The sequence below is a fragment of the Mytilus trossulus genome, chromosome 11 (genome assembly GCF_036588685.1).
Source record: "Mytilus trossulus isolate FHL-02 chromosome 11, PNRI_Mtr1.1.1.hap1, whole genome shotgun sequence".
NCBI lineage: Eukaryota > Metazoa > Mollusca > Bivalvia > Mytilida > Mytilidae > Mytilus > Mytilus trossulus.
The window spans coordinates 21417067-21429415 of record NC_086383.1 but is presented as its reverse complement, the minus strand read 5'-3'; the positions used below and the strand labels follow the sequence as shown (position 1 = coordinate 21429415).

Genomic DNA, 12349 nt, shown 5'->3' with positions numbered 1-12349 from the left:
TTAAAAAAAAAAGGAAAATAGGAAAGGTGATAAGTTTTCCCCTTTTCGTACACCATTATCGCAAGCAAAATATTTCGAATAACAATTATTATATGATATACGAGATTTAATATCACTGTACATATTCAATATAACATTATACATCTTACCATTTTTATAATTCAATAGCATTTTATAAAACAAACCATCCCGCCATACAGTGTCAGATGCCTTCTCATAATCTACAAAGCCACAATATAACTTTTTCTTCTTACATTACAACAATTCAAAAAAAGAATATAAGATAAATAAATTATCTTTAGTAGAATAATTTTGACGAAAACCTATGGAACGCCGGGACTGACTTATAGTGTAAATATTTATTGTATGTTGTTGCTTTGCCTCTGCGTCCTGTTATTTCTTCTTTATGTTATGTGCAGATGCCTTTGTATCCTGACATGACATTTCTATGAATTATACCATGATGTATTATGTTTTTCACTGGATATACATCTGAATAAGCACAACATAAAGCCAAAAGACTATAATATCATCAGATTTACATAGAACAAAGGTTTATCACAACAAAACGATTAGAACATTTGACATAACAATAACACTTGAGACAGGACGCAATTATTACCTGACTTACGTGAAAGAAGAATAGACATAACATAGATAAAATATGAGAGAATGTAAAACTGGTTGATCACAAAGTTCCGAAGTATTCACATAATATATAGTAGTTACAGCATAATGTAATGCATATTTTACACAACAAAGTTGAGCAATGACATATCATACAATTGTTTGACCAAACAAATTACTAATTTGACATAACACAGATATGCCGTGTCAGGACATGAAGGCATCTGAACATAACATAAAGAAGAAATGACAGGACTTAAAGGCAAAGCGACAAAACACATTAAATATTTACACTATAAGACAGTTCCGGCGTTCCATAAAAAAACACTCTGGTTTTCTTGTATGATGATAAATTCATCTGAAGAATCATTTAATCTTTAGAATCTTAGTATTCCAGTGAATAGTTTCCACAAGCAACTCACAAAAGTGATTGTTCTATAGTTCTTTGGATCTTTAGAGTCGCCTTTATTTTTATATGCAGATTGTTTAATAGTACCAATAAGCCAACTTTGTGGAAATAAGCCTTAATCGAATATAATATTAAAAGTTTCTGATAAATACAAATCAAATGGCTAGATGTGGATTTAATGTATTCATTTATAATTTCGTCTTCTCCACAAGCTTTGTCTTTATTCAGTTTCTTAATGCACCGAAGAATTGCATCTTGTGAAAAAGGCGAATTTATATGTTCATTTAGCTGGTCATTTTGCATGGGATAAATGTCGGGAAAACGCACAGTTTGATCATCTTCCGGTGCAGCGTTCAAGTTTTTGAAAAAATCGTGCAATTTTCTTATATCAATATCGGTCTGCTTTTTCTTCTTTCCTTTATTTAAAATTTTCCAAAATTCTTTCGGATTGTTGTCACGAAAATTTTGAATTTTATTTGAAAGATCATTTCTAAACTTTCTGTTTTTGTTATCGAGAACCTTTTTATAAACTTTTACGGCATTTAACATGTCTGAATGGTTTTGGCAACTATTTTTCGACTTAATAGTCTCTTTAAGTTTCTGTAATTTGGCGCGCAAATTTACATTCCACATCAAATCATGGCTTATTTTTATTTCCTCTTCCACCTGTATTTTTATTCCGTTTTACGGTAGAGATACCAAAAGTAGCTTGCCCACACCTGACAAAAATGTTACATAAATCACCTATAAATGAATTAATTACATTTTTATAAACATCATTCAAATCAGTATTTCAAAGTTTGTATTGTAATTATACAATTTTTTCAACATCAATATTATTTTGAAAATCTTTTATCTTTTCAGAATCCCATCTATTAATTTCTTAAGAGTGTTATAATGACTATCACAATCAACATCTTCTGCATGTTCATCTACCATATATTTATTACAATAAAAAATGACAGAAATAGAATTATGAACATCTGACAATAATTTACTTGAATCTAAAACTTCAAAGTCCTTAAATAATTTAAGAAGTCCAGGACTATTGATACAATAATCAACGACACTGGCATAACGACCAGTAAAAAGCCCTATTTTTTTTATCTCTTTCCATTCTCCCGTTTAGTATGAAAACGCCTTTACCTTTACAAAAGTTCAACAGCTTATTTTTATATCTATTTTTTCCTTTATCCATATTTACACGTTTAATAGGAAAAGACAGATCTTTCAGAGCATTTCATAAATTATTATCATCATGTTTATTTTCATTTATAATTACAAAATCATCATCACAACCTGTTCTGGCATTAAAGTCGCCTAAAAGGCATATATAATTTGAATAATTTGAAAGCGTAATTATTCTTGTTCAATCTGATTCATCGCTTCATCTAATGAATACTCAGTATATTCCGGAGGAATGTAAACAACGTCAAAAACAACGGGTTTGTCTAAATTAAAAACTTTCCCGTTTATTTAAATCCACAGAACGTATTTACAATCTGTTTCTTTAATTTCTATCATATTAACCAACTATAACACCTCTTGATCGTCTAATAGTCACCGTTTTCTGGTTTTTCATTTTAAAGTTTTCGTCTCAACAAAACATACGAAGTCGTGCTTTTTAATTATATTTTCAAATTCTGGATATTGCATTCTGGACTTTATGCCACAACAGGTTAAACATAAAATATTAAAATCATTAGTGATATGATTACTATTAAAGGTACTATTTACACTCAATGAACGACCACTAGTGTCATAAGACTATGAACTATTGAAATCATATAAATCAGCATTTAAAAAAATGAAAAGCTATAAGAAAAACTATATCCCACAAATTACATTCTTCCAAAGAGCATAACAAGTACCAAAAGGGATGGTATAACGCATACGTCATAAACAAACTCGCATCCAAACGACAACTCTTTTTTTGTGAGATCACGTCTATAGTTATTTGTAAGCTTCTAATACATTTGTTGTTGTTTCATGGCTGTGCACAATGTTTTAACCATAGAAATAACGATATTTGTATATTTCTGAATAGGATTATGTTAACCATTTCTTCAGCACTAAGTTCGTCTATTCCAAACGTAAGATGATATATGGAAACAGAAAACACCTTGGATATTTGGATATCTTCGAGTAACGGATTTATAAAATGTATGTACGGTATTTTTTTCTTAGAAAAGTTGGACTAAATCTTCCATCTTCGAACTTATACATACACGTCACTCTGACAGTATCTGTATCAGCATGTTTTATCTTCTCTAATACGAGTGGGAAGCTTTATTAGCTATACTAAAATTTAAAATGGAAATGGGGTATGAGTCAAAGAGACAATAACCCGACCATAGAACAGACAACAGCAGAAGGTCATCAAAAGTTCTTCAATGCAGCCAGAAATTCCTGCACCCGGAGGCGTCCTTCAGCTGGTCCCAAAACAAATATACATACTAGCTCAGTGATAACTAACGCCATATGATAAACTCCAAATTATACACAAGAAACTAAAATTAAAAATAAGACATGACTAACAAAGACCAGACTACCAGTTTCACCCTCGGTTTGTTTGGAGCAAAAAAAAAGGGGGGGTAGAATGCTGGCAACAGGAAAAACATGCCAGTAGATTTTCCAGCTTTAAAGTCGAGCGTTTGGTTTTGTTTTTGATTTGTTAAACTTCCCTTTTCCAACTTTCATTATAGAGTATTTTTAACCGATAAAGTTCAAATTAAACAGATTCAATATCACCTCTTCAACAATAGCCATCACCATGCAGCTACAGTAAAGTAAACTATAAACCAAAATGATAAAAGGTCATGACGGTTTAAAAAATAAAAAAAATATTTATTTAAACGACAAAAACGAACGACCCGATTGATGACACAATCATAAACAAAGAATCAAATATGAAAAACAGCAACCAATATCTGTAATCTGATGACACATATAGGGGACTGATTAGACTAAATCATCAAAATGTATTTGTAAGTAAGCTCACTTCTAAGATTATCATACCACATTTGTTTCTGCTTAGGCATATGCTCACATAGGCGAGTAATATTATTGCCCTAAATGAAGTTTAGGTCATATAACAACACTATCTGTGTCTGGCATAAAAACAATTTTTTTCCCTTTACGAAACACTTTTGAACGCGATTTTTTGTTGGTAGTTACATGTTATAAGGTTTGATTTTCCTGTACTACTTTTTATTGTGTGATATTTTTGTGGTTATTGTTAGTATATTGATCGAAATGACATCATGAAATGTTGATATGCATATTCAAATCCATGGGTCCAGCACATATTGCCTTGTGATATATCAATGTCTTTTTAAACATATATGAAAATTAAGTGTTAATGACAGGTAAAACCCGCAATAACAAAATGGACAAGTTTTTCCTTCCCTATGATTCATTATTCTTTATTTTGATGGTATTGTTACTTTGACACCATCTTACGGTGTAAGATACCACCACCCGTTCGCTTTGTCCGTGTCTATTGTGATCTCCTTGGATATTGATGAACGTGATCCATGTGTTGACGGTATATTTTCAAGTCAGGGATTTTGTCACCACAGATTATTTCCAACCTTAACTTAGTTCTTCCATAGCTATAAAGATTTGGTTGAGGTTTGTTAGCATCTGTAAAAAAATTACTCCAAACGGGATAGCACATCATTAACGGAGTTGATGTTTTCCCTGCCCGGAAATTCAGAAATGACCCTGGTAAAATTATCGATCCTTAAGATAAGCTTATTCTAAAAGGTTATCTGTTCACTGTAACTAGATCTTTTCAAATTATTTTATTGCATTGGTATATATATTGGTAAATGGTAAAACAAATGCAAACTACATATTATTGCTATAAACATATAAATTTCCATCGCTATACAGTCGACATTTGTATCTTGGCATTGTCTATGATCATGTTTTTCTTTGACTGTTTATAACGTATATATACTAAATCAATTGGAAGTTAGATGAATACTTTATGGATAATTAAGTCTTTGATGACTGATTTTTGAATGAGTTATAACTAGCTTTCATTATCTGCGGGTACTCTCAAATCTGAACTTAGTGTCTTTTTGTTGATTGGATGTACAAGTATCTAGCCCCGTTCACTCTGTGTTTTTGGTAGATGTATTTCTATTGTATCCATATGTTGAGTTAAGCCTTTTCAGCTGATTTTCACAGTTTGTGCCTATGGTGTATTGTTACACCACTGTTCTAGGTAGAGAGAGGATGGGGTGCCCGATACATCAAACATGTTAACCGGCTACATTCTGTATCTGCCTGTCCCGAATCAGGAGCATTTTATTGAGTGGTTGTTGATTATTGTTGTGTATCATATGATTTTCGTTTATTGCTTTGTACAGTTTTGGCGTTGTTCTATAGCACCATTGTCCTAGAATAAGGGGGAATTTTGGGAGACAACTAACATGGTTAAATCCGCAACATACGTTATGTGCCTGTCCCGAGTCAGGAACCGATAATTGAGAGTTTGTCATTTGTTACTGTGTTACATATTTGTTTTTCGTTCATTATTTAATACACAAATAAGGCCGTTGGTGTATTTCGTTTGAATTTCCACAAATCTTGGTGATAACACATGCCCCCTCTCCAAATAAATTATTTTATGAACCCCCCAATTTAAAATAAAATCCCACCTTTTTCAAACAAAAATAACTGTTGAAGAAAACTTTTTGGTAAAATGTGGTACAGTTTAAGAGATATCAATACACTTCAACACGAGTCTGAAAACTATAAAAAATAAGTTTATTTCAGACTCTTATTTGCCCCTAATAATTGAACGATTTGGGTAATTACCCCGGAAATTAATCCGAACCTTTGACGTGTTGTACAACTGCAGAGCAATCGAAATACTTATACTAAAGCTAATGCAACAGTCTTAACTTTTTTTTAAATATTGTTATTTCTAAATAAAGAGCATTGAACGCCATTTTCCTGATACATTATGTACATAAGTAATTTATAAATTAAGGTATTTCATTCAGCCAATACGTTATATATATGGACCTGTTAGATAAAATTGACACTCCGCGTCGGACTTCATAATCGGTCACTATAGTTTGAACAGATCCATAGATTACGTATTGACCTCGTCAACAATTCATAATGGATTAAAATTGATACATGGGTCATGATATTTATATAACTTTTATTATGTTCTATGTAATATTGTTCAAACTATTCATTCAAAAGTTTCGTAATATCGATATAATGATTCTCATTTGAACAAATAAATGGTACCTGTCTGTCACTAGCATGGGTTTGTTATTCTGCACCATTATCCTTCAATATTTTTACAATATCACTATGCTCATTTATACAAGCTAAGTTAACAGCTGTTTTTCCCGAATTGTCTCTTTCATTTATATTCATACCGACATCAATCAATAACTTCAGTATTTCTGCATGTCCATTGAAACAAGCTGAATGTAAAGCCGACCATCCTTTTAAATTAGTAATAGTAGTATCGACACGACTATTTATTGTTTGGCCGTTTAACTCAAATAAATATTTCACTATTTCATCATTACTGTTCTGACAAGCGAGATAAAGTGGTGTATTATCTGCATCTGATTTGTCATTAGGGTACATACCAGCGCCGATTAATAACTGAACAACCTCTATATGCCCATTTATACAAGCTATATGTAAAGCCGAACATCCGTTTTCGCGTTTTATTGTTGTATCTACACGACTATTTAATAGTTGGCCGTTTAAACACATTAAATATTTCACCGTTTCAAAATGACCCTCCTGACAAGCTAAATAAAGTGGTGTAGAACCTTTATTTGTTGTCTCATTAAGGTTTATACCGACGTCGATCAATAATTTCACTACATCTAGCATCCCTTTCAAACATGTTACATGTAAAACCGAATTTCCGTCGTTGTCTTTCATTGTTTTATCTACAGTCAACACTTTGCCATTCAAATCGAGCAGGAATTTTACTGTATCATAATGACCTTTCTGACAGGCTTGGTGAAGTGGTGTAGAACCGTTTTTTGCTGTGTCATTAATGTCCATTCCAACATCAATTAATAACTTAACTACCTCTATATGTCCATTTTTACAAGCTATACGTAAAGCCGACCTTTCTTTTCTCTGTTTAATTGTTGTATCTACATGACTATTCAATTCTTGGCCGTTTAAATCAAGTAAGAATTTCACTGTATCATAATGACCTCCCCGACAAGCCTTATGTAGTGGTGTAGAACCACTACTTGATATGTCATTTGGGTTTGTTCCAACATCAATTAATAACTTTACTATCTCTGTGTGTCCCTTCATACAAGCTACATGTAAACATTTGTTTTCGATTTGTATTCTTGTATCTACACGACTATTTGATATTTGGTCATTTAATTCAATTAAATATTTCGCTGTTTCAAAATGACCTCTTTTGCAAGCTAAATACAGTGGTGTAGATCCACTATTTGATATGACATTAAGATTTATACCAACTTCGAAAAATAACTTTACTACCTCTATATGTCCATTGTCACAAGCTACATGTACAGCTGACCATCCTTTTGCGTCTTTTATTGTGGTATCTACAAGACCATTTAATACTTGACCGTTTAAATCAAGTAATAATTTCACTGTATCAAAATGACCTTCCTGACAAGCCTTGTGTAGTGGTGTAGAACCGCTATTTGTTTTGTCATTAATATTCATACCAACTTTGATTAATAACTTAACTACCTCTATATGACCTTTTATACAAGCTGTATGTAAAGGTGACCACCCAGCTCTATTTTTCTTAGTTATCTACACGGCTATTTATTGTACGACCGTTTAAATCAAGTAAGAACTTTACTGTGTCATAGCGACCTTCCCGAGAAGCGTAATTAAGTGGTGTCATACCTCCGTTTGATGTGTCGTTTGGGTTCATACCAGCGTCAATCAATAACTTAACTACATCTATATTTCCTTTTTGGCAAGATGTATTTAAAGCCGAACATCCATTTTCGCGTTTTATTGTTGTATCTACACGACTATTTAATATTTGGTTATTTAAATCAATTAAATATTTCACTATTTCACAATGGCCGTGCTCACAAGCCTTATACAGTGGTGTATAACCTACGTTTGTTGTGTCGTTAGGATTCATGACAGCACCGATTAAAAACTTAACAACCTCGCAATGTCCGTTTTGGCAGGCTGCATGCAAAACTGACCATCCTTTTTCGTTTTTTATTGTAGTTTCTACACGACTATTTAATGTTTGACCGTTTAAATCAAATAAATATTTCACTGTGTCATATTGACCATTCCGACAAGCTTCAAACAGTGGTGTTGAACCTAGATTGGATGTTTCATTTATATCTAAACCAAAACCAATCAATAATTTCACTACTTCTGTGTGTCCTTTAAAACAAGCTGCATGTAAAGATGACCGTCCATATATGTCTCTCTTTGTAGTATCTACATTATATTCACCAAATAATAACAGTTTCACCAATTTGACATTTCCACTCAAGCAAACATGATGCAGTGTGTCCTGATTAATTTTGTTAGTTTTGTTGATATCTGCATTGTTGTCCAATAACAATTGGGCTACCACAGAGTGACCATTTAGGCAAGTCGCTGATAATGCTGTTGTGTTATTCACATCGTGTGCATTAATGTCCTCATTATATTTCGTTAAATATCTTACAACTGCAATGTGACCTTTTTTACATGCAACATAAAAGGGAGACCTACCCTCCTTGTCTTTAACCTTTATGTAATACGGACATTGCACTACAAAATATTCTACAAAATCTATATATCCCAAATAAGATGATACGTATAAAGGCGTTTTCCCATTTTCAACGGAATTTTGGAATATTTGCTGAAATGTGTCTTGTTCTTCCAAAATCGATAGAAGTAGTTTTCTATATGCCTCGTTCTCTGTTTGTATGCTTCCAAATACTTCCCAGTATTTTCCTTCCATTGCTTCCTTCATTTGTCGTTCGAGATATAGACTTTCTAATTGTTGTGGGATGTGAATAACAAAAGGGACACTTTTTTGAGTAAATGATGAAAGATATGTACGGCTTGCAAGAAAAGAAATGTCAATGTGTTCTATTAAACATTTCATTATATATGGTGCAATAGCTGCTGATATAATGTCAAACATTTTGTCGTGGATTGCTGTGTAGATATCATCTGATTCTGTTATATAGATACCTTTAAGACGCTCAAAACTCTTAAGTATCGCCACAACGGAAACGGATTCAATTCTACAGTCCCAGCATATAGCCTTAATTAGCTGTTGCATGTCCTCGAGTCTTAAATCCTCTCTACAAATTTTATTATTCCTAAGAACAAGAAGACAAATACAGAGAAAAGATGATTCAGATCGTTTTTTCATTTCTGAAATTTCATTTCCAATTATTTTTACAGGATAAATGAAGAAACCAGGATCCTTATTTGGGTATTTGCAGTACAAAGAACATAGAAGAGGAAAAAAATCATACAGACAAATGTTTCGAATGAATTTCACAGTATTTATAGGTAAATAAGACAATGCAATACTCCTCATTTCTTTAGCATCAATTTTATATTCAGCACTAAAGCTGCATTAAACAAGTGAAAAACATGTCAGTTTTGGGAAAGCACTGTTAACATAAATATTTTCACTGCACGTAATTATAAATTTAGACATTAATTTGTTAGAATTTTCTTCATCGTCATCATTCTGATTACAAGATTCAATTAACATACTTAATTTGCAATCGTTTTGCTCCCATGTGTCTGCTTTTTGTTGATTAAGAGCAAATTTTCCGCAAATGTTATCAATTACAAAAACTTGCAATTTCTCTGTGGTAAAATGCTTTATGATTTCAAAAGGATCATCGCAAGGAATTATTTCATACTCCTCCTTCTCTAATTCGAATGCTACATGATGAGCAGCAACAGATTTTCCACAGCCCGGAGATCCAGTTATTATGACACCCCTACTGTTTTTTAGTGATTGTAGTATAAACGTCGTTGCTGATGTAGCAATATATTTCGTGTCAGTATCTCTCCATTCTTTTAAAGTTCTTAGTTGTATTTCTGTAAACAAAATTAGTTTGAAATAGAAAAGAATAAAGTTGATCTTGCTTTAATACATGATTATCTATAAAAAGTAGCAAAGTATAAGTGAAAAACAAAATAGAGATGAAAAGAAACTATATTGCAAAACTCCAATTACATAGTTTACTCAGATCATGGTAAGCGATAACCTTCTTCTGTTAAAACTGTATCAAGTAAATTGTCTTTCGAATAATTCACAACACATTAAATGTATTACCGTATAGCGGGTTATTTTCGAGGGTGTAAAATTGAACAAGGTATACGAAATAGCGGTTATTATTTTGGCGGATGAAAACTTTTCTTAATACCTTTGCATGTACACCTTTAATTTGGCGAAATTTATTTTAGCGATTTTCTTCTATCCGCGAAAATAAGCGAAATTTTACACCCCGCGAAAATAACCCGCTATACGGTATTTCAAAATACCCAAAACTGACAAAACATTTTATACTGATGCACAGGGAATATTTTACTGAAAAATTACTTACATTGGAAACTGAGATGTTTTTGTGATTTTGAATTTGCCATTTAATTTATAGGGACTTTCCTTTGACATTCTTCGGCGTTCGGTATTTTTGTGATTTTACTCTTTATACTACAACACCGTTAATCTTGTAAAGTTATACGTTGAGGTGTTCTTTATTCTTATATCCTCGCGTACAAATTTTAGTACTCTTTAAAAATGAAATCATCATAATCAGTACAACCTTAGAGACAGAAGGTACTACTACAAAAAGAGGTTAATAATCACATTTATCATTAAATTTGATAAATTTGCAAGGGATTATGCGGAACCCTGTGTCTTGCCTCCGATTGCTCCAGACTAGGTGAGCTAAGAAGGTTTTAGGGACCAGAGAATGTTCAATTTCCATAATAGATCAGAAATACCTTTTATATTATTTTTTTCAGTTTCTAACGACTCCATTTTCTTGTTCATGGTATGCACATGCTGATTGGTTGTTTCCAAATCTCTCTCAAGCCGAATGAAATCTTTCATAACATTGAGATTAGTTAACGGTGAACTTATCAATAAATCAATCTCTAACTTTAAGTCTGGTACTAGTCTAATTATTGCCTGTAACACAAACCAGTACATTAGTTATACGACGAAAAATTCAACCTTCACTGAACTATATGCAAAAGATAATATTAACATTCCAATTTCGTCCACGTTCCTTCAACAACAAAAAGATATTGCCGAGTTTTGTATAACAAACAAAATAAACAAATGATCATATGTCGTCTTAAAATAACACCCACGACGATATTTGAGATATAAATTCGAGATATCTAAAAAAAAAACACATGCATATTGTAAACAATCTGTTGAAAAATTAAACTTCATTTAAATTAGTTAAAACTCGCTTTGTTTTGTTCACATATCCTTGTCAATATAATGGAATTAAATGTCGTACAAGTGAGGAGTTCAGCTATCTATAAAACCATGTTTAATTAATCATTTTGTACGTGAACAATGCCTGTACCAAGTCGGACATATTACAGTTATTATAAATTCGTTTGACGTGTTTAAGCTTTTGATTTGCCATTTGAATACGAACATTCCGTTTGGAATTTTCCCCGGAGATCGATATTTTTGATACTTTTCTTAATGGTACTCAACAATATTTCATATTATAACTATAAAAAAGAGTAAAATCACAAAAATACTTAACTTAGAGGAGAATCTAATCGGAAGGTCCATTATCACATGGCAAAATCAAATAACAAAACACGTCAAAAACGAATGGACAAGAATTGTCATATTTCTGACTTGGTACAGGCATTTTCAAATATAGAACATGGTGGATTAAACCTGGTTTTATAGCGCTAACCCTCTCACTTTGATGACAGTCTCGTCAAATTTCGTCATATTTACAATGATGGGTGAACAAAACAGACATAATTAATAAAATAGTCAAAATATGGGTACAGCAGTCAACATCGTGTAACAATTTAAAAAAAAACCAATTTAACAGAACACAAAAACATCTATCTACAAACAAATTTATGGAACGCCGGAACTGTCTTATAGTGTAAATATTTAATGTGTTTTGTCGCTTTGCCTTAACGTCTTGTCATTTCTTCTTTATGTTATGTGCAGATGCCTTTATTTCCTGACACGGCATCTTTGTGTTATATCAAATAACTAATTTGTTTGGTCAAACAATTGTGTGATATGTCATTGCTAAACTTTATTGTGAAAAATATGCATTACAT

The 12349-nt window shown here is 32.2% G+C and overlaps 2 protein-coding genes across 2 annotated transcripts; both read right to left on the bottom strand.

The window, feature by feature from the left end:
- Nucleotides 1-6334: 6334 nt before the first annotated feature.
- On the bottom strand, nt 6335-7744 carry LOC134689842 (ankyrin-1-like). Its single transcript, XM_063549810.1, has one exon. It carries the CDS (start codon nt 7742-7744, stop codon nt 6335-6337), a length of 1410 nt encoding a protein of 469 aa, XP_063405880.1.
- An 85-nt stretch (nt 7745-7829) lies between these two features.
- LOC134689841 (ankyrin repeat domain-containing protein 50-like) lies at nt 7830-9332 on the bottom strand. Its single transcript, XM_063549809.1, has one exon. The coding sequence runs from the start codon at nt 9330-9332 to the stop codon at nt 7830-7832; it is 1503 nt and encodes a 500-aa protein (XP_063405879.1).
- Between the last annotated feature and the right edge of the window lie 3017 nt (nt 9333-12349).

What these genes read in the sequence shown, in the direction of transcription:
- LOC134689842 (XM_063549810.1), bottom strand. Translation starts at nt 7,744, where the DNA reads ATGAATATTAATGACAAAACAAATAGCGGTTCTACACCACTACACAAG.
- LOC134689841 (XM_063549809.1), bottom strand. Translation starts at nt 9,332, where the DNA reads ATGCAACAGCTAATTAAGGCTATATGCTGGGACTGTAGAATTGAATCC.